The 19,871-nt window shown below is 39.5% G+C and overlaps 1 protein-coding gene across 2 annotated transcripts; it reads right to left on the bottom strand.

Moving 5' to 3' along the window:
• Nucleotides 1-251: 251 nt before the first annotated feature.
• MTX3 (metaxin 3) lies at nucleotides 252-18,123 on the bottom strand. 2 transcript variants are annotated; one of them, XM_083576268.1, is made up of 9 exons: nucleotides 17,976-18,123; nucleotides 12,562-12,631; nucleotides 11,363-11,439; nucleotides 9,796-9,888; nucleotides 8,038-8,220; nucleotides 6,551-6,627; nucleotides 4,723-4,880; nucleotides 4,283-4,371; nucleotides 252-2,443 (listed from the first exon to the last, which is right to left on the bottom strand). In XM_083576268.1, exons 1-9 carry the CDS (start codon nucleotides 18,054-18,056, stop codon nucleotides 2,333-2,335), a joined length of 939 nt encoding a protein of 312 aa, XP_083432394.1. In that variant the 5' UTR covers nucleotides 18,057-18,123; the 3' UTR covers nucleotides 252-2,332. The 2 variants fall into 2 exon arrangements, with proteins under 2 accessions (XP_083432394.1, XP_083432393.1); XM_083576267.1 differs by lacking the exon at nucleotides 17,976-18,123 and adding an exon at nucleotides 17,817-17,933.
• Between the last annotated feature and the right edge of the window lie 1,748 nt (nucleotides 18,124-19,871).

Genomic DNA, 19,871 nt, shown 5'->3' with positions numbered 1-19,871 from the left:
AGGTAAATATTCCTAGGACTGCAGCAATACAAATACACAATTTTCTTGATCAGTCATAAATGCTTACAAAGCAGACAAAACCAAGTTTGTGTTATGAAAGTTTTGTATAAACCAAGTAATATTATCTCATTTGATGTCCCTTGCAAGATTAGACACAAATAGTTTTTGCTTTAACATATATCCTTATGATTATCAATGATTTGGTGTGTGACATCTCCAGCTTTAAATAACCAAAGCAAACATTCAGGAAGTAACATGAAACTTAAATTTATTCTTGTTAGGCATCCAAAATTATTGTTATAAACAACAAGATACATTAAGGATCTTTACATTCTTAGGTTTATAAATACTCTGCAAATACATGTATATACATTATTTACAGGTTTGTTTGTACAGCTATTTGTCTACATATACAGAATACTGGAGGTAATTTAGACAAAAATATCAGATTTGTTTGACTTGGCAAAATGAAGTCAGATGAAAAGAAAACTATCTTACATACATATGAAAACCGTTGCTTGGGAATCAGATACCATAAGATACATTGGTTAATGGCAGTTGCCATTTTGGCCAAGTAGGTTTTCAAAAATATTGTTGATATATTGGAAATTTTGAGCCAGTCCTTAGAATAGGGGACGGCAACTGATGGCCCATGGTCCTTAACCCAGTTTTGCACAGCCTATATTTCATCTAGCGTGTTGAGACCTCAAACAGGCTTCTGCGGTGTGTTGCCACTTTGTGGCACCTGGAAGCAGTGCATTAATACCTGCTTCGAACCTGGCAGGAACCCCACACCACGGAGGCCTCTGCAATAGCACAGAGGTCAACGCTGTTTTCAGAATGCAAACCTTGCTATAAAATACTCCCAAAGCACCTGTTTTTTTAGGCACTCACCCCCAGTCCAATAGTTGCAAACCATGATTTATTAAAGTAACTTTTGGACCAGTTGATAGCAGCTGCTAATAATTTAAATTACAATTACCATCACCATAAAAAATTGCCAGCCTGATCTAGTAACAATTGGTGTAGTGGGGCACCATTGCTCACCTGGCTTCCCAGCATAGCAGGTCTCTGGTGCTTTCCAAGAGGGAGAGGGGAGGGGTGAGTTGCAGGTAGCTTGGTCCAGTGCAGCATGCGATAATGGAGTCAATGACATTCCCCCTCCCACATACTGGGCCAGGCTCCCTGTGCCTCCCCCTCCCTTCTCAGCAAGCCAGTGGCCTGCTGTGTTGGGCAGCTAGAAGAGCAACAGTGCAACCTCTGCTGCTACTGGCCTGATCTAGGGCTTCCTCACGCATGTAGAAGTTCCAATGTATGTACAGTGTATGTGCTTGCTTACTTACTACAGTGTTAGTATGCATTGGTAACAAATGGTGGGGTGTCCCTGTTGTTTCAGTGCACTGGGCAGTTTAGTTTGAGCTTTATGCCAGGGCAATATATCTTTATACCCAACAATGAAAGTTACTAATCTAAGGAAAAATCTAGATTATTTGGGGGTTTGATATTGGATAAATATATAAAAACAAGAAGCTAATGAAACTGCAGGGGCAGACAAAGTAAAGTGAGACAATGTCAATACTACATATTCAGTCTTGGCTGCAGCAGGGTTTCTAACTTGACCTCTTACATGCATTGATTGATACTGTCAATCTATGTACTGACATTTTGAATGTAGGCATACTATCACAGAAGTTGGTCAAGCTTATTCTTTTCCTGATTAAGACCAAATCTGAAAATAAATTCTAATTAATGTTCCCAAGTGATCAGTTTAGTTTTTCAACTCTATAGTCATTTAAAAATGGCCAACATACACTGATCATTACCTGAAAAAACAAAATGGCAAATACCTTCTAACTGCTTGTCAGTTTACCTGTCACAAAAGACCGACATTTTCATTTTCTCTCTGTATTTGAACCACATTGGAAATCTATACAAATGCTTAAATAGCTACTTCACATGCAACAACCAAGTTGAGCTATAACATGATTGCAGCCAAAATCAAAAGCATCTAGCAGAAAATGGTGATGCATTTGCATATTCCAAAGTGGAATCTTAGCTTTCGGTCAACTAACCCTAAAAGGCAAGCATTATGCAGCACTTATGGTGACCTCATACGGCATTGTACAATTACTCAACAATTCTGTCTGTGCTTAACTTAGACTTTTACTGGTTCCTTATGTGACAAAAATAGCATTGGTTAAATGAATGTGCTTGTGCCTATTTGCCAATTCACATTTTTACCTCGCTTCATGTACCTACAGAATTAGTGCAAAGATTGTTCAGATTTGATGTCAGCTTCTAATCACACACATAAATATGACAACTAAAACTCTCAGGGTGATAAGCGGTTTGGTGAGCTATTTCCTTCCCCACCTGTAGAAAGTTTGAGAGTTGTCAGCTTACGCGGAGGGTGCTGAGGACTCTTACGAAGGTTATCATCCATCTGCAGAAACAACATAAATAGCAATTCATATATCTAAAGAAGATATCTATAACAAAATCTTCACAAACAAAGATTCAGAAATGTGCTCTACAAAGATGTTTTCTAGATATGCACTAGTGCAGTCTAACTGAGATCAAGGAGACCAGACCAATGTGAATGTTCAATAGAACTCCTCATGGATGTGATTCATCATTCCTTGATATTTTAGCTTTCAGACTGCACTTAGCAAGCCCAGTTCTTGCTTATCCATAAATGGATTTATCATATTGTGTACTACTTGACCTATCATATGTACATAAACAAGAGTCAGGACCCCTTAAATGTTACTGTGGATATGTAGGAGATGCATTTTTTGTAAAGGCGGAGACACAACTGGCAGGATGTTTAACTGACTTAATCACATGGGAAGGGTCCAGTGCATGGGTCTTTCTCATAGGAACTGCCTTCCCCTCTTCCAGCACAATGCCACTTCCATGGGTGAGACGCACAAAATTGGCCTCCACCTGTCTGACTGGAACATTTAAATGCTACTCTAGCTGCACAGAAGCCACTCATTGAAAAGAAAATCTCACATGACTCTAGGATAACACTTCAAAATAACTTCTTCAACACTCCTGGCAAAATCTAGCAAGGTTATCTAGCTTTAGAAAATGAGTTTAATCTGAACACAGATTAAAAGTAAAATTACAGCAATAATGAGTTGCCAGTATTTTCCAACATTATGTGAAGATGGCAACCATCTAAAAAGAGTCCATTAGGCAAGGACTGGTAAGACAGTAGTGGCTGGTGGAGCAGGATGGAGCAGTCCTCCTGACACTGGTGTTACTGCATTTACTTGAACAGGGCTGGGGTAGCGCAGAGCAGAGGGAGAGTTGGAGCTGTGTGGACGCACAAGTGGAACCAATCCAGCACTCTTTCTGATGCACTTGCTCAGTCCTGACCTCACTGCCACCATGCCCCACCCCAGCCCGCCCAGGTAAGCTGCAGCAACACCATGCCCCACCACACTAGTTGTTACAGCTGAGAAAAATGCATTCAAGAAAACAAGGCGCTTCAGAAGCAATTGATGTAGGAATGCAAATGAATTAATTTCTGATGGAAGAAATAGAACCTGAAACAATCAAAACAAAATGTAGCCATATTATTTTTATTTGCAGGATTTTTTCAGATTATTGTAGGTGGTCACATTCAAAAAGCACATTATGAACTGATGTGATGCGTGCCAATGTCCTTAAGTATCATTCATATGCTTTTGCGCCTGGTAATACATTCCATGTTCCAACTCTGTACATGAGTGTTGAAATCCAGGGTTCATTCTTGATACTCCTACTGAAGTAAATATAAGTGACTTGTGTACTGCTGTCTAGCTCACCTTTGAAGAAAATGAATTTTCTAAGGTATGCAATATAATATGCATACCCTGAAACAAGTATTTCAGAGTATGTAATTGCTAAAATTAACCTGAAAATTACATGACAGGGACTAGGAAGAGGGGCCCTGATTTTAAAGCAAATGGAACCTAATGGGGAGAAATGCAGAATTATCCTTCATCCAGTGCAACCCTGCTCCTCAAATGCTTTCCTTCAAGTTAAGCCAAGGGCAACTTCAGCATCACAGCTTGGCAGAGGGAGAAAGCACTTGGGCTGACAAGCTATCGGAAAGCTGGACAGGTTTTATTCTCTTCACTCATGTGTCCCTTTTCTGATTTCCATCCTCTCTTTCAACTTGATTAGACAGAAATGGTCCAAACACATTGAACTGCCATGGTCATGCCTAATTTGGTCCTTAGTTATCAACAAGAAAATCAGAAAAATACAAAAAGACAGAAACAAAAATGACCTTTTCAATTAAGTTGGATTCTTTGTTTACAAGCTGTGTGAGTTTCTGTAGATTTGCATCAACTGTGTCTTGACCTGCTGGAGTGGCACCTAAATAAGCAATGCACACAGAAACAGAAAGTTAGGAGGGACTGAAACTACATTTAGAAAGCATTTCCTTATTTTCATCAGGGAACAGAACATAAGAAGGGTCTGCTGGATCAGGTCAATGGCCCACCTAGTCCAGCAACCTGTTCTCACAGTGGCCAACCAAGTGCCTATGGGTAAGTCTGAAAAATCAATTTCACCTCCCCACCATACACCAAATCCTCGGCTACCTCCATTCCACAACAGAGAAAATTTTAAATGGTAAGACTTCCAGAGCCGTACAGATTCAGTGCAAATATAGGTATACCTTTTATGAAAATGTAACACATGCTGAAAGAGAAGCATATGGCTTACCTGACAAGTTTGATCTGAAGTAGCAAATCAGAATGTCATCACAGAAGTGACATAAATTGGGAAGCTGCTTCAAATGATCTTGTAGCTGGGTTTTGGGGAACGGTACTTTATAAAGAGGAGCAAGAAAACCAAACACAAAGGCATCAAGAGTTGTAGGCCTAGGGGTAACAAACATGGGATACGGATATCTCAAATTCTGTAAGACACTTTCTAAACAGAGAAAAATATCAAGCAAAGTGTAGCTCGTATTTAGCAAAATAACATGAGTGCTATTGTGGAATTAAACCCATGATGGAAGATTAAAAACATGTTTGACTCAACATATGGTATAGTCTTATTTTCACAACAGTTTAGTAAGATTGCGTTTTGTCATAAAATATCTCCATTAATGTGATAAAAGAGACAGATATTCATGGCATGGCATTTTAATAGACAATGAGCAAGATTCAACTGCCTGCAGGCTGCACATATAATTACAAAACAGCAGCTGCTGTCATGTCCCAAGTCTGTTTAGAGACATTAATGTTGAACACTGTCATAGTTTCAGCTGCTCCCTTGGTACAGATATACAAGAGCTGATAAATGGAATATTTGGTGATCACATGCCATCAACAAAACTCAGATTTGGTTCATAGATTACTCCAACATCTGCATTGAGATAGATTTTTATTTATTTTTTGCTTATTTGGAGCATTTGTACCCCATTCTTCTGCCAAATAGTTCGATGCTGCTCCAGCAACATTTTGATGCAAAAACTACACAGGCAGGACAAATCACACAATTATTTCCTGTGCCAGCATTACTGATTGAGCCTCACTTGAAGTGGCTTCCACGACCACCACTGTGGTGATTTTTTAAAAAGAATATAAGACGAGTTCTTAGAAGGAAAACAGTGTTTGGCATGAAAGGTCAGAATCGCAACAACATTTGAGGTGACTGACTCCTCTCTTCTGTCTGATGTGCACAGACAGTACACAGGCTGACACAATTCGAAAATGGGCATCCTGTGGAACAGGAAGGTTTGCTGCAGTACAGTATATCCAATGAGGATAAGACTCCCCCAAAACAATGTGCCAATGTGCTCTTAGAAATAAAAATCTGTAAATAGGGCAGGCATGGTCTGGTTTTCATTGTCCAAGTTTTTTTTTTTTAAAAAAAACAACAGTCACCAACTATGCAGGGAACAGATCACATGGAACAAAGACATACCATGTATAGGGCGGTTAAGTTAGGTTGTTCAGCTGCAACCTATCTATTCCTCTGTAGGGTCAAGCTTCAAAAAGTCCTGATTCTTCAAGGCTGCAACAGAGGCAAGCTTTGCACAGGACTGATTGGCTGGCACCTGCGTATCTGCCACTATACCACCCGCAACATGGGGGGAAAAATGCACTTCAAACGGTCTTTTTTTAAAAAAATAAAGCAACAAATGATAAATAGATAAACAAACAGGGTTGTGCTTTTAATTAAAAAGAAAAGAGAACAGAAATCACACTGCCTGCCTGAGGCACAAGGGAAGACTGATGGCTGATGGCTGAGCCAGCAATCAATTCCCTAGCATGCAAATGTGTCATTTCACTTGCATAGCCAGGAGCAAGCCAAGTTCACCGCTGGTGAGCTCTTGTTCATATTTTTATTTGCCTCTAGTACATTTAATTGGTCACCCTGTGGTTTGACAAGCACTAAAAGAATGACATCTGATTTTAAAACTTGAATACATACCAAAAATCTATGTTTCGTTCACAAGGAAAAAGAAAACCGGAAAGCGTACACAAGTATTTTGGCATTAACACCGCATATGTTGCAAACACTGTAAACATTCTGTACTCACATGTTTCCAAAGAAAAATGGAGACGTCCCCAGTCTGTTTGATAGAAGATTCAGGCATTCCTTGGCATCTCTGTAGATCTAAAACAAACAAACATCAAAGTTTATTTGCATACCACCTTTTCTAGGAGCTCATCTCAAATTAATTTAGTACATGGATGATGGATAGCTAAGAATCTCTGTGGCACAACCCAGATTAAAAAAGGCCCAAAGCATACTACTTCAATTTAGTGTCTGAAAGATATGCACACACATAACCCCCAAATAATGAGTTCTAGCCAACAAAGTTTTATTCAAAGTAGATCCACTGAAAATTAATGGACCCAAATTAATATTGTCCATTATAGTCATACCTTGGGTCCTGAACGCCCTGGAACCTGGACATTTTGGCTCCCGAATGCCGCAAACCCAGAAGTGATTGTTCCGGTTTGTGAATGTTCTTTTGAAACCCAAATGTCCGGCGGGGCTTCCGCAGCTTCTGATTGGCTGCAGGAGCTTCCTGCAGCCAATCAGAAGCCACAATTTGGTTTCTGAACGTTTTGGAAGTCAAACGGACTTCCAGAACAGATTCCGTACGACTTCCAAGGTACAACTGTAATTTCAATGGGAGTACTCTGAGTAACATGTATTGGCTATAACCCAATATTTGAGAAATTGTTATGTGTCCTTGGGCACACATATACATAACATGCCTGTGGCCACTCCTTTGTATGCTGGCTTATTTTTTTACTTGTTTGCAAGAGTGTCTCCCTCCAACCACCAGCATGTTCCCTATGTGACTGCGTTATTCCTGTACCCTGCTGGAATATGAGGGTCTTATGTTTGCTATCCATGTCTTGATCATCTTGTGGATTAGTTACTGCAATCTGCAATACGTGAGCTTGTCTTTGAAAACTGTTCAAAAGCTTCAGCTAGTAACAAAATGTCTTTATTTGTTTGTTTGTTTGTTTGTTTGTTTGTTTGTTTATTATGCCACCCTTCATTGGTTAAGATCCAGAGTAGTTTACAAAATACAGTTAAAACAATGTATTCAATTTTTAAAAACTTCATTATAACATAAAACTAATATTCAATCCATCAGAGCACTACAGCAGAAGAAGGCAGAATCAGTCCACCTGGCATAAAACACACCAGTCCCTCCTCAAAACATGAGTGAAGAGATGCCAGGCAGAAAGAATGTAAAACACTAGTTCTTTCCATCTGCATGGGTTGACAAATTTGTTAACCAGAACAATAACATAAGGCATGGGAAATTTCAAGTGGCAACTAAAATGAAGGAGAATCACGAAAGCCCTCTCCCGAAACTTCTTTTGAATCACTGGTTGATCAAGGAAGTTGTTGGACCAGTAAACTTCACTGATCCTTCCAACATTACCTTGAAGAAATCTATTGTCTCAAAAAGTATTAAAACAAGCACCATCATATTTAGCCTCCAATTCTAGTACATCTGCATCGATTATAGGCCTAAATTACTCATAAAGCAAAATATACCTGTGCTTCCACTTCAGTGAGACTGTAGAGCGGAGGCCCTCCCTTTGTCAGCAAGATCCTATTAAGGGCTTCCCCAGACATCTTTCTAGGCAGATACCAACTCAATGGAAATGGAATCCTTGAAGCAAACCATGGTTTTGTCACATTGTAGTAATTATCAGCTTCAACCCAGAAAGTGTGCAGCTATATCATGATGACAAAGAATGTTAACATTCGATAATGAACATCAGCCTCCCTGTTACTAAAAAAAATCAAACCTGTTTTTGTTTACCAATAGATTTTGGGGGATCTAATAAGCCTGTCTCAGTGTTCAAGAACCAAGTTATTTTCTCAGCAGAGTGGAAATAAAGTTAAGACTATTACAGATATGCAAACACATTTTAAATAATTAATTAATAATACAGTTTTACATGAAAATAAGTCCCAATGAACTCAATGGGGCCTTCTTCTGAGTAGACATGAATAGGACTGCACTATACAGGTAATAAGAAAAGTCAAATTATACCAAGCATATTATTTTTAAAGAAGCAATTTATATTCAATTTAAATTATTCCTACCATGTCAGCAGTGTTTCAGAACAGTGAAAAGTAACTTGTTTAAAAAACACACATACTCTATCCATTACTCCTCTATCCATTACCTGAACTTCTGTGACATTACTGGCCTAGTCTTTACAAATAGAAGACTGCAAACTTCGCATAAAAACCTAGCACATTATGGGTAAGTCAAGGTCTAAGAAAGTCTGTGGCTGTTCTTCTCCTGCCATTTTGTATCTAGTGCAAGATCTACCCAGAAAACATTTGGTAATGAGCTATTGTACAGTGGTGCCTCGCAAGACGAAATTAATCCGTTCCGCGAGTCTCTTCGTCTTGCGGTTTTTTCGTCTTGCGAAGCACGGCTATTAGCGGCTTAGCGGCTATTAGCGGCTTAGCGGCTATTAACGGCTTAGCGGCTATTAACGGCTTAGCGGCTTTAAGAAAAAGGAAACAAACTCGCAAGAACTCGCAAGACGTTTCGTCTTGCGAAGCAAGCCCATAGGGAAATTCGTCTTGCGGAACGACTCAAAAAACGGAAAACTCTTTCGTCTTGCGCGTTTTTTGTCTTGCGAGGCATTCGCCTTGCGAGGTACCACTGTATATTGCATCTGCTTGATTAGTTTAACTTTGTTTTTAGGATGTTGTGCTTTTTATATGAGCAATAGAAGCTTATCACATACACCTGTCATTAAAACCACACTAGAACTCATCTTATCTATTTCTAGGTTTCTTTGCAGAAAGAATTTCTGTATAGGAAAAATTTAGTTATGTAAGTCTTCATCTACAGAGTGAAGTAATAAAACCCAGACAGATGTTTACCACCATGTCTACTGTTTGTGAGAACAAAGCCACAGAGCAGGGGTGGGAAATCTGTGGCCTTCCTGATGATGTTGCACTCCAGCTCCTCTCAGTTCCAGCCAGCATAGCCAATAGTCAGGGATGATGGGACTGGGAGTCCAACAATGTCTGGAAGGCCCACACAGCTGTCCAAACTCTTGCTTTCAGTTTACTGAACTAACCCTATTGTCACTGAGCTCTTTAATATGAATGCTGATTTTAAAGAGATCTGATTTTAATGGTGATTACTGACTCCTAAGACGTCTCATGGGAACACACAAGAAGTTCAAGACACATTAATTTCAATGAACTGAATAAGCATGTTATTGACTTTGGGTGGGTGGCACTGCAAAACTTTGGTCACAAACAATAACTGTATCTTACCACAGCAGGAAGTAATTTTTCTTCGAGTAGTGCAATGTACGCCAGTGTGTCTGCTCCTTCTTTTGTAGACAACTCATAATCAGCATTATATTTCTGCCAGTGAAAAAGGCAATACATTAATGCAGCAAGCAGTGATATGAAACTTTCCAAAGAGAAAATAAAGCCAACAATTGAAGGTTCCTGTAAAAAGTGAATTATATATTGTTTCAAAAAACAGAAAAGCAATAAATAATAAAATTAAACACTTAACTTTTCCTCCAAGTTAATGGTTTCAATGTTTAACAATAGTGTTGACTGTTGAAGTTACAGAGGCACTTAATTCTAAGATCAATTTGCCTGAAGTCAAACTAATGGGGATATTTTAACAAAATCAACTTGCACTTTAGTTAAGGTGTGCATGCCCTTTCTATTTAAACGGCATTTAGTCATGGTGAATCCTGAAAAATGGAGTTTAAAAATGCATCTCTATTCCCCTAAAATATAAAATTTACTTGTGCTCCTGTTTGGCTCTTTTATTGTACAAACAGAATCTGAAAGAGTTGGGAATTTATGAGCTACAGTAGTGGTCTCCTAGTGAATATATAGACAAGAGATCTTGTGGAATGACTCTCTATGGGATCCAAGGAGAACCTTTTCATCCTGTCCCAGATGTTGGAGCATCAGTCAAGTTGCAGCAATGCCTGAAAGCTCTATCAGCCAAGCATTTCACCTTACACAGAAGTCTTTCTGTGCATTGCATAGGGCGCTCCATAGGACAATCCAGCCGTCAGTTTATCGCCTGATCTTGCCTATGCAGGGTGCTGTCAACAGAAGCTGAAATTTTGCCATATTCAGGGTGAAAGGACAAGTAGCCTGTGGGATTGTTTTGTAAAAAGCATTAGCTCCTGCCTGGCTATGATAGAGGGTACAGGCACTGCTGTGGCTTGTGTGGCACAACAAAGTTCTGCTTTACTGAGGTGGGGATCCACTTTACAGGTTGATTTCCATGCACTCACATATGCTAGAAGGGAATGATTGCAGTGAGTTTTATTTATTATTTTATTTCACACTATTTATATACTGCTTGATTGTAAAAAAAACCAAAAACCCTCAAAGAGTTCAAGTAGTATTGAGTCTGGCTGGCAGAGTCAATTGACTGGTAGACTATAGATTTCTTGGGACACATTTTGTTTGTTCTCATACCTTAACAGGAGAGGGAGAGGTGGCAGTCAAACCCTAGCAAAGGTGTCCTCTCTCCAGAATGTTCCTTAGTCTTTGGAAACAGTTTTAAGAATTCTGCCTCAATATCCTGATTTTTCAGCTGTCATTTCCTTGATTTTCCAGTCTTCAGTGAAACTTCCAGGCTAGCCAGCAACTGAATTTCTAATGTTAAAATTAAGGAAGGGGAAAAAAATTCCTTAATCAAGTGAAAGAAACATTTTATTCCCTTTTTGTAAATAAAGAAGCAAACAAAAGCACAAGTAATTTGCCCTCAAATCTCACAAAGCTTTTGAAATGAAAGTTAGAGATTCGAGAATCTTTAAAGATTTAACTTACCAGATATGAGATACTATTTATGGAAACTCACCTGCTTTCTTAAGAAGTTTAGTATTTTTGCTGGCTGAGAAATAACGGTGTCATTCAATATCAGTACTGGTACACTCCCTAAAAATAAATCATCAATCAAGATAATGCAATCAAAACAACTCTATTAGTGCTAACATAACAGGTGTTTAAATTTGCTCATGTAAGAATTCTGATCAGCTCATTATCAAGGATTGGTGCATATAAGCTTTCACTTTTGCCACTCATTTTTTTAAATTGCCTTATTTTGTAGCTTCAACATAAGAAGGCTAGGGGTGATCCTTCATCCTGCTGACACAGATCAGATGACGCTAAGCACTGTTACTTCAGAATCATTCTGCTACACCCACATTTGATTCATAAAAGGCCTTTCACAATGCAACTGCACTCCCTTAAGCTGTTCCCTGTTCAAACATCCTAGGTCTTTCTCTGCACTAGTGCAACAAATAGCTTGGAATGTAATGCTCACTTTGAACTGACTTTCATCTGATATGATCCACTCTTGGCTTTGCACAACAGAAAGTAAAACTGGGTTCTAAGCCAGGGCTGAGGATCTTCCTATTTGTACATAGTTATGTATGTCTGTAAGGGACGCGGGTGGCGCTGTGGGTAAAACCACAGAGCCTAGGACTTGCCGATCAGAAGGACGGCGGTTCGAATCCCCGCGACGGGGTGAGCTCCCGTTGCTCAGTCCCTGCTCCTGCCAACCTAGCAGTTCGAAAGCACGTCAAAGTGCAAGTAGATAAATAGGTACTGCTCTGGTGGGAAGGAAAACGGCGTTTCCGTGCGCTGCTCTGGTTCGCCAGAAGCGGCTTAGTCATGCTGGCCACATGACCCGGAAGCTGTACGCCGGCTCCCTCAGCCAGTAAAGCGAGATGAGCACCACAACCCCAGAGTCGGTCACGACTGGACCTAATGGTCAGGGGTCCCTTTACCCTTTACCTTTATGTATGTATGTAACCCAGAATTGCTGTGCAGGGAGGTAGGGCTGCTGCATACCCAGATGGTGTGACAGTGGGGCAGGGTTGGTTTGGGCACACTGGTAGGAGCACTGGACTGGAATTGTCACTGTGCCACACCACCCTGGCCACTGCCCCTTGTCCATCCCAGTACATAGCAGTGAAGCCACTGCTGTGGCACCATCCTGTCCCAGTGGTGCGACTTAAAATGCAAATATATACACGTAAAATGTTAAAGCAATACCTCTTGGTGCTCTCCACAAATGATCTATAACATTCACTTTCATTGGTGCACCACAAAACCTGGCATAAGCCTGCAATGAAAGTTACAAAATAATTTTACAAAATGTTTTATTCTTCAGAATTTTGACAACCTACCGGTAAATGTTAGGTAAAGAAGCTACTTATTTGATTTATAACCTGACTCATCTCAAAAGCTCAGGGTGCACAGTCATATTATGCCACTGCCATAATCAACATTAAATGCAACACTCAACTCTCACAATTAATGGACAATTTACTATGGACTTCAATGGGATGTCAGTTGGCTATGGGGCCAAGAGGAGCTAAGACAGTGCTGGGGGGAAATCGTGCCTCTCCTGGGGTTGCTGGATTTCAACTTATGTTATCTATGATGAATAGGCTATGTTGGCTGGGACTGAAGGAAACTGGAATCCAACAACATCTTGAAGGTCACAGGTTTCTCAGCATGAATTATGGGAAAGCATTACTAGTTTTAAAATACACTGACCTAGTTCCACCCAAGGAAATCCTTTCCACCCCCGCAGCTCATGGGTATGTAAGGTTGTTGTTGCTGTTTAGTCGTTTAGTTGTGTCCGACTCTTCATGACCCCATGGACCAGAGCACACCAGGCTCTGTACATGCAACTATTTATCTGTAAAATGCTTTTGTTTTAGCTGGATGTGACCACTAGCTGTTACATTCCACTACATGCACACAAACAGAGCTGGAATTGGGCTAAGATCAACCTATATTGTTAATATATGCCACAAGCCCAAGTTCACACTTCATATTCAGCAAAACTATGATTTCGCTCTAAATAGTGTGGCGGCAGAAGGACCCAGTGAGGTGCGAATACTTAGTACTACATGCAAACTGTAGAGAGGGAACTTTCTTCTCTGAAGCCAAAATGACATGGACAGAAATTGACCAAATTTGGATAACTAGAGGACTGGCTCCAAAGACTAGAAAAGTGGAAATTTGCCCTAAAACTTGCTCCGACCATAATGCTGTGAAAATGGAGATGAAACTAACACCAATTGGCTCCTTCAGATGGAGGATGAATGACACCTTGTTTAGAGATGAAGAGGTTACCAAGAAGGCCCAAAAAACTTTGAGAGATTACTTTGAGATAAATATGAATACTACCATCGAAAAAAGAGTAATCTGGGACGCAAGCAAAGCGGTTATGAGGGGGTTTCTGATTCAACAGAATGCAATAAAGAAGAGAACTCAAAATGAGAAAAAGACAAAATTTTGGAGAAAATAAAAGAGGGTGAGAAGAAACTGAGAGCGAAACCAAAGTCACAAGAGATTCTGAGAGAAATAAAGTTACATCAAGTTCAATATATGAAAATGATGAATCAGGAAATAGAATGGAAAATTAAACAGATGAGACAAAAGACATTTGAATCGGCTAATAAATGTGGGAAATTGTTAGCCTGGCAAATGAAAAAAAGACAAAAACTTAACACCATTACAAATTTGGAAGTGGAAGGAAAGAATATACAGAATCCAGTGGAAATTAGAAAATGTTTCCAGAGATACTTTAGTTATATACACAAGGGCCACAGAAAGAGATTGATATAGATCAATTTTTAAAAACAAATGGATTACAAAAAATCTCTCAAGAAAATAAGTTAATGTTGAACTATAAAATAACGGAACAGGAGGTAGAAGGTGCCATCCAGAATATGCAACTGGGCAAATCTCCAGGGCCGGACGGTTTAACTTCAAAATATTATAGATCTTTGAAAGATTGGATAATTCAACCACTAAAGGAAGTTTGCAATGAAATTTTGGAGGGGGAAAAAGCACCAGAGTCGTGGAAGGAAGCTTACATTACACTTATACCGAAAACTGAGTCTGAAAAGACACAACTTAAGAACTACTGCCCCATATCCCTGCTTAACGTGGATTACAAAATTTTTGCAGATATTTTCGCTAAAAGATTTTAAAAAGTATTAGCGGAAAAGATACATAAAGACTAAGCTGGCATTCTCCCGGGCAGACACTTGTCTGACAACACGAGAAATATAATTAATATCTTAGAAAAAATACAAGTGAACATTAATACTAAAGCAGTTTTAATATTTGTAGATGCGGAGAAAGCTTTTGATAACATTTCTTGGAGTTTTATGAAGAAAAATCTTCAGGGGATGGGGGTTGGTCAAAGTTTTGGAAATGGTATAGGTGCAATTTATTCAGAACAAAAGGCTAAACTAATTGTTAACAACGTGGTGACAGAGGAATTTAAGATAGAGAAAGGGACACGACAAGGTTGCCCAATTTCCCCACTGCTTTTTATTTCGGTCCTGGAGGTTCTGCTAAATATGATCAGAAGGGACCAATTGGTCAAAGGTATACAGGTCGGAGCCAAACAGTACAAATTGAAAGCATTTGCAGATGATTTAGTACTGACATTACAGGAGCCAGAATCTAGTACTAAAAGAGTATTGGAATTGATTCAAGAATTTGGTCAAGTTGCAGGATTTAAGTTGAACAAGTTAAAAACTAAGGTTCTCGAGAAAAATCTAACACCGATTGAGAGAGGTTTCAGAAGGAGACAGGTTTAACATTGGCTAAGAAAGTAAAATACCTGGGGGTTAATATGACCGCTAAGAACTTAAATTTATTTAAAGACAACTATGAAAAATGTTGGTCAGAAGTGAAAAAGGATCTAGAAATATGGTCAAACTTGAAGCTTTCCTTGCTAGGCTGTATTGCTGCTATAAAGATGAATGTATTGCCAAGAATGTTGTTTTTGTTCCAATCATTGCAAATTTTGGACAAAATGGACTGTTTCAAGAAGTGGCAGAGAGATATTTCTAGATTTGTCTGGCAGGGCAAGAAGCCCAGGATAAAATTTAAAATATTAACCGATGCAAAGGAAAGAGGTGGATTTGCCCTGCCAGACCTTAAACTTTACTATGAATCAGCAGCATTTTGCTGGCTGAAAGAATGGCTGCTTCTTGAGAACACAGACATTTTGGATTTAGAAGGTTTCAATAACGTTTTTGGGTGGCATGCATATTTGTGGTATGATAAGGTCAAAGCACATAAAGCATTTAAAAACCGTATTGTCAGGAAAGCATTGTTCAATGTTTGGATAAGATTAAAGACTTACTTGAAAATAAAACCTCAAGGTGGTTATCACCGATGGAAGCGAAGGCTCAGAAAAAGCTCAATATGGAGGCCAAATGGCCGAAATATTGGGAGATTTTGGAACAAGAAGGAGATAAATTGAAATTGCAGAGTTTTGAGAAACTAAAAGATAAAGTGCGAGATTGGCTTCATTATTATCAAATAAGGGAGGCTTACAATCTGGACAAGAAAATTGGCTTCCAGGTGGAAAAATCAAAATTGGAAACAGAACTGTTAGATCCCAAAACTAAGATATTATCAAGAATGTATAACTTGCTGTTGAAATGGAATACTCAGGATGAAACGGTGAAATCTGCTATGATAAAATGGGCACAAGATGTTGGACATAACATTATGTTTGCTGACTGGGAACAGTTGTGGACCACAGGTATGAAATTTACGGCATGTAATGCCTTAAGAGAGAATATTATGAAAATAATATACAGGTGGTACATGACACCAGTCAAGCTTGCAAAAATCTATCATTTGCCTGATAATAAATGTTGGAAATGTAAAGAAAATGAAGGTACATTCTTTCACCTTTGGTGGACGTGCCCAAAGATTAAGGCTTTCTGGGAGATGATCTATAATGAAATGAAAAAGGTATTTAAATACACCTTCCTGAAGAACCCAGAGGCCTTCCTCCTGGGCATGGTCGGCCAATTGGTGCCAAAGAAGGATAGAACTTTCTTTATGTATGCTACAACAGCAGCAAGAATACTCATTGCAAAGTATTGGAAGACACAAGATCTACCCACCCTGGAAGAATGGCAGATGAAGGTGATGGACTATATGGAACTGGCGGAAATGACCGGCAGAATCCGAGACCAGGGAGAAGAGTCGGTGGAAGAAGATTGGAAGAAATTTAAAGACTATCTACAGAAATACTGCAAAATTAAGGAATGTTAGATTGATGTTGGAATGAAGTTAAGTGGCTTTAGCAGTAATGTTACAAAGGAGTATGCAAAAATGGATTGTTAATAGGTGAGAATGTAAAGTTATAATATATTAAGATAAAGGATTAAGATAAAAACAAAGAGGGAAAGGATTTGCTGAATTAACTAATTGAACTGGAATACAAAAAAGGGAGGTGTGAGGAGGTCAGGGAAACAAGCAAATGAAATATGTGACATGAAAGGATTGATTTTTTTTTACTGTTTTTTATTTATTTTTCTGTACTTTGTATTTCTTTGTATTTTTGTATTTCTTCTTTTTTTTCCCCTTTTTCATTTTGTAACCCTTTTTTTGGTAACCTTTTTTGAAACTTCAATAAATATCTATAAAAAAAAAGTACTACATGCAAACTGAGCCACTGCATATTTTTTAAAAGACGTACAGCATAGACAACTTTAAAGCAATCAGAGATATCCATGGACCATTCTCAAACTACCATTTTTAAAACATATCAGCTTGCTCTCTCTTTTAAAAAGATGTGGATGAACAGATTAAGTCTGTGACAATATGCACAAGTGACAAAGTTAACATCTCAGTAGTCACAAATGCTGAACTTTACTTTTTAAAAAACAAATGCCTGCCTTGAAGTGTTGCTGTAAGAGTGGACTCTGAAAGGAGACACAACCTATATTCATTTTCTATTCCTCCTACTCATGAAGATATGTGAAACCCAAGTGCTTAAAAAAAGATTTTAAGGATTTAAATGAAATTGTCCTTTTAGACAATATGTAAAGGTTTTCTGATGGGACATTTCTATATTATCTTTTTGGTGCTCGATTGCACATTGGAGTACATCCTACTTTCAAATTCCAGGGACAGCTGCATTACAGCACAACCCTATGCATTTTCACTCAGAAGTTAAGCCTCACTCTGTCCAATGGGGTGACTCACGGGTAAATGTGCAACACAGTCCGCTACAGCAAGCACATATAATACCTCCAGGATTAATTTTTTTTGTGTGACATTAACCCTCGTGTACTAGCATCGACACCGTATCGGATCCATCCCATGAAGTGGGCTCTCTGATCCACAACATTTCATACCACAGTTAAGTGCCGGATATTGCTTATTTCTAGAAAGTATACACCACTTTTGAAAGGCTCTTTAAAAAGCGGGATGGAGACTCCTTTATATAATAAAATAAAAATAAAAATGCATAAATATATATAGGTGGAAGCTTTCCCTTCTTCAACACTGGAAATGTTTGAGGCTTTCCTCCCCAGGTGCAATCCATTGTGGCGACTCACAAGCATCTCTCCCTCTCCCCCTCACACCCGAATCTGGGCCTTCGCCCGCAAACCCGTCAAACCCGCCGTTACCATGACAACGAGGCATTCCGCGTGCACGGACGGCAACCCCCAATCACCGCCCCAGCAGCTCAGCTCCATGGCGGGCGCCATATTGGACGCAGCAAACCCTTTGCCCCCACGAAGCTCCGCCCACGGCCCCGCCCTTCCCCTCCTCGCGGAGTGCTCGCCCTTCGGCATGGGCGGGGCGAAAAAGAGGCCCGAGCGGGATGCTCCGCCCTTTTTACGTTTTCTACGTGTTCCCGCGGCTGCACCGAGCGCCTCTCGCTGACTGCGCGGCCTCAGGGCTAGAGCAGCGGCGCAGATACCCAGCCCTACAACGGCTTTGATATATTTTCTTGTGGTGGTTGTGGGGCAAAGTGCAGCAGCTGCAGTAGTCATATTTATTTATAATTTATCAGGGCAAAGCACTGGCCTTGAAAAACGAAGGTTTGGTAGTGCAAAACCAAAACCCAAAAAAGCCCACCTCCATGAACTTCCTAGCTGTTGTTTGGCCAAAGGGTTAATTTCAGATTAAATAAATTAAAATAGCTGCCTTCTTACTTGCTCCGTTAGTGGATCCGCACCTTGCCTTACAAATGCGTTGCAAGCAGAAAAACGCGGCATAATTCCGGCAAAGACAAATTTGGAATCCTAACCTTGTTTATTCAAAAGTAAATCTTGATCTCAGCGGGGCTTATTCCCAAATAGTTATGCAAAATTGTTATGCAACCTACACCTGACGTTAAAAAAAAATGCACATTACAACTATTAAGGAACTGGGGTCTCTTGTGTCTTGTCTACCCTACTCCTAAAGTGTGGATAATAGCACAAGGGCCTATGCCCGTTTACTTTGGAGTAAGACCCACGGAGTTCAGTAGGGCTTCCAAACAAGGTACATAGGATTGTGGCTTTCATTGCAACTAAGGATGCAATCCTTGGTAAGGCTGCTACAAAGAGACTCTTATGTTCTTAGCTCCCCCACCTCCAGCCCATAAAGATATTTTTTTCTCTTGTATTTATGCCAAGTGACACAGTTACTGAGATCACCTGAGATGTGCCGTGGTTTAGGGTTCCCACCTGATTGCTCCGTATTTTAATGTAAAATCCTATGTCCTGTATTGATAGTTTTGTCCTGTATTTCAGGTCTCTCTCTGCCAAGTTAGTGACCCTCTCCAAATGCATGTTCGTATATTTAAGTTCTAGGTAGCCAAAAACAGACAGATTTTATTTTTATTTATTTTTTATTTATTGTTTTTACATACCATCCAATACCTGGAGGTCTCAGGGCAGTTCCCCCTGAGATTTACAAATTCATGTGTATGTGTGCGTGTGCATGTGACAAATTTAAGAGGGGCATCCTGATAGGCTGCAGTAGATTGTAATGGATTGTTCTGAAGTCACTTCAGCACCAGATGAAGAAAAAAAATCATCCACCCTACCCTGTCCTGTATTTTGCCAGAACAAAGGTGGCAACCCTTCATGGTTTCTATGTTAAAATACACACCTGCACCATTCTAAAATTTCCCCAATTGCAGCTCTCTGTAGTTTGCTAACAAAAGAAGCATTTTAAGTGTTTATGCACCATTCCCACCTGCTGCCAGGCGCATGTATTTTGTCCCTGTATTTTGTGGTATTCATGTCTGTAAGTACAATACAGCCTCATTTGTAAAGTACTTTCACACATCCCAGAATTAGCTCAATTGGGCTACTATAGAAACAGCAATGCACTCATCTCAAAAGCACTTTACTGGATAGGCATTCTGAGATAACAGATGGTGTAAACTTTATTCTCATGTTATTAAAGCTGTGAGGCTTTTAATTTCAAGTCTCATTATTTCATCTTTAAGAATCTAATATTCAGAAAGGTTTTGGGAACCTTTTTGAGGCACTTTGTAAGCAGATGCAAAGTTCTTTGATGCACAACTA

The sequence above is a fragment of the Podarcis filfolensis genome (assembly GCF_964270895.1).
Source record: "Podarcis filfolensis genome assembly, chromosome: 11".
Classification (NCBI taxonomy): domain Eukaryota; kingdom Metazoa; phylum Chordata; class Lepidosauria; order Squamata; family Lacertidae; genus Podarcis; species Podarcis filfolensis.
The sequence above is the reverse complement of the archived record's forward strand: the minus strand, read 5'-3'. Positions and strand labels throughout refer to the sequence as shown.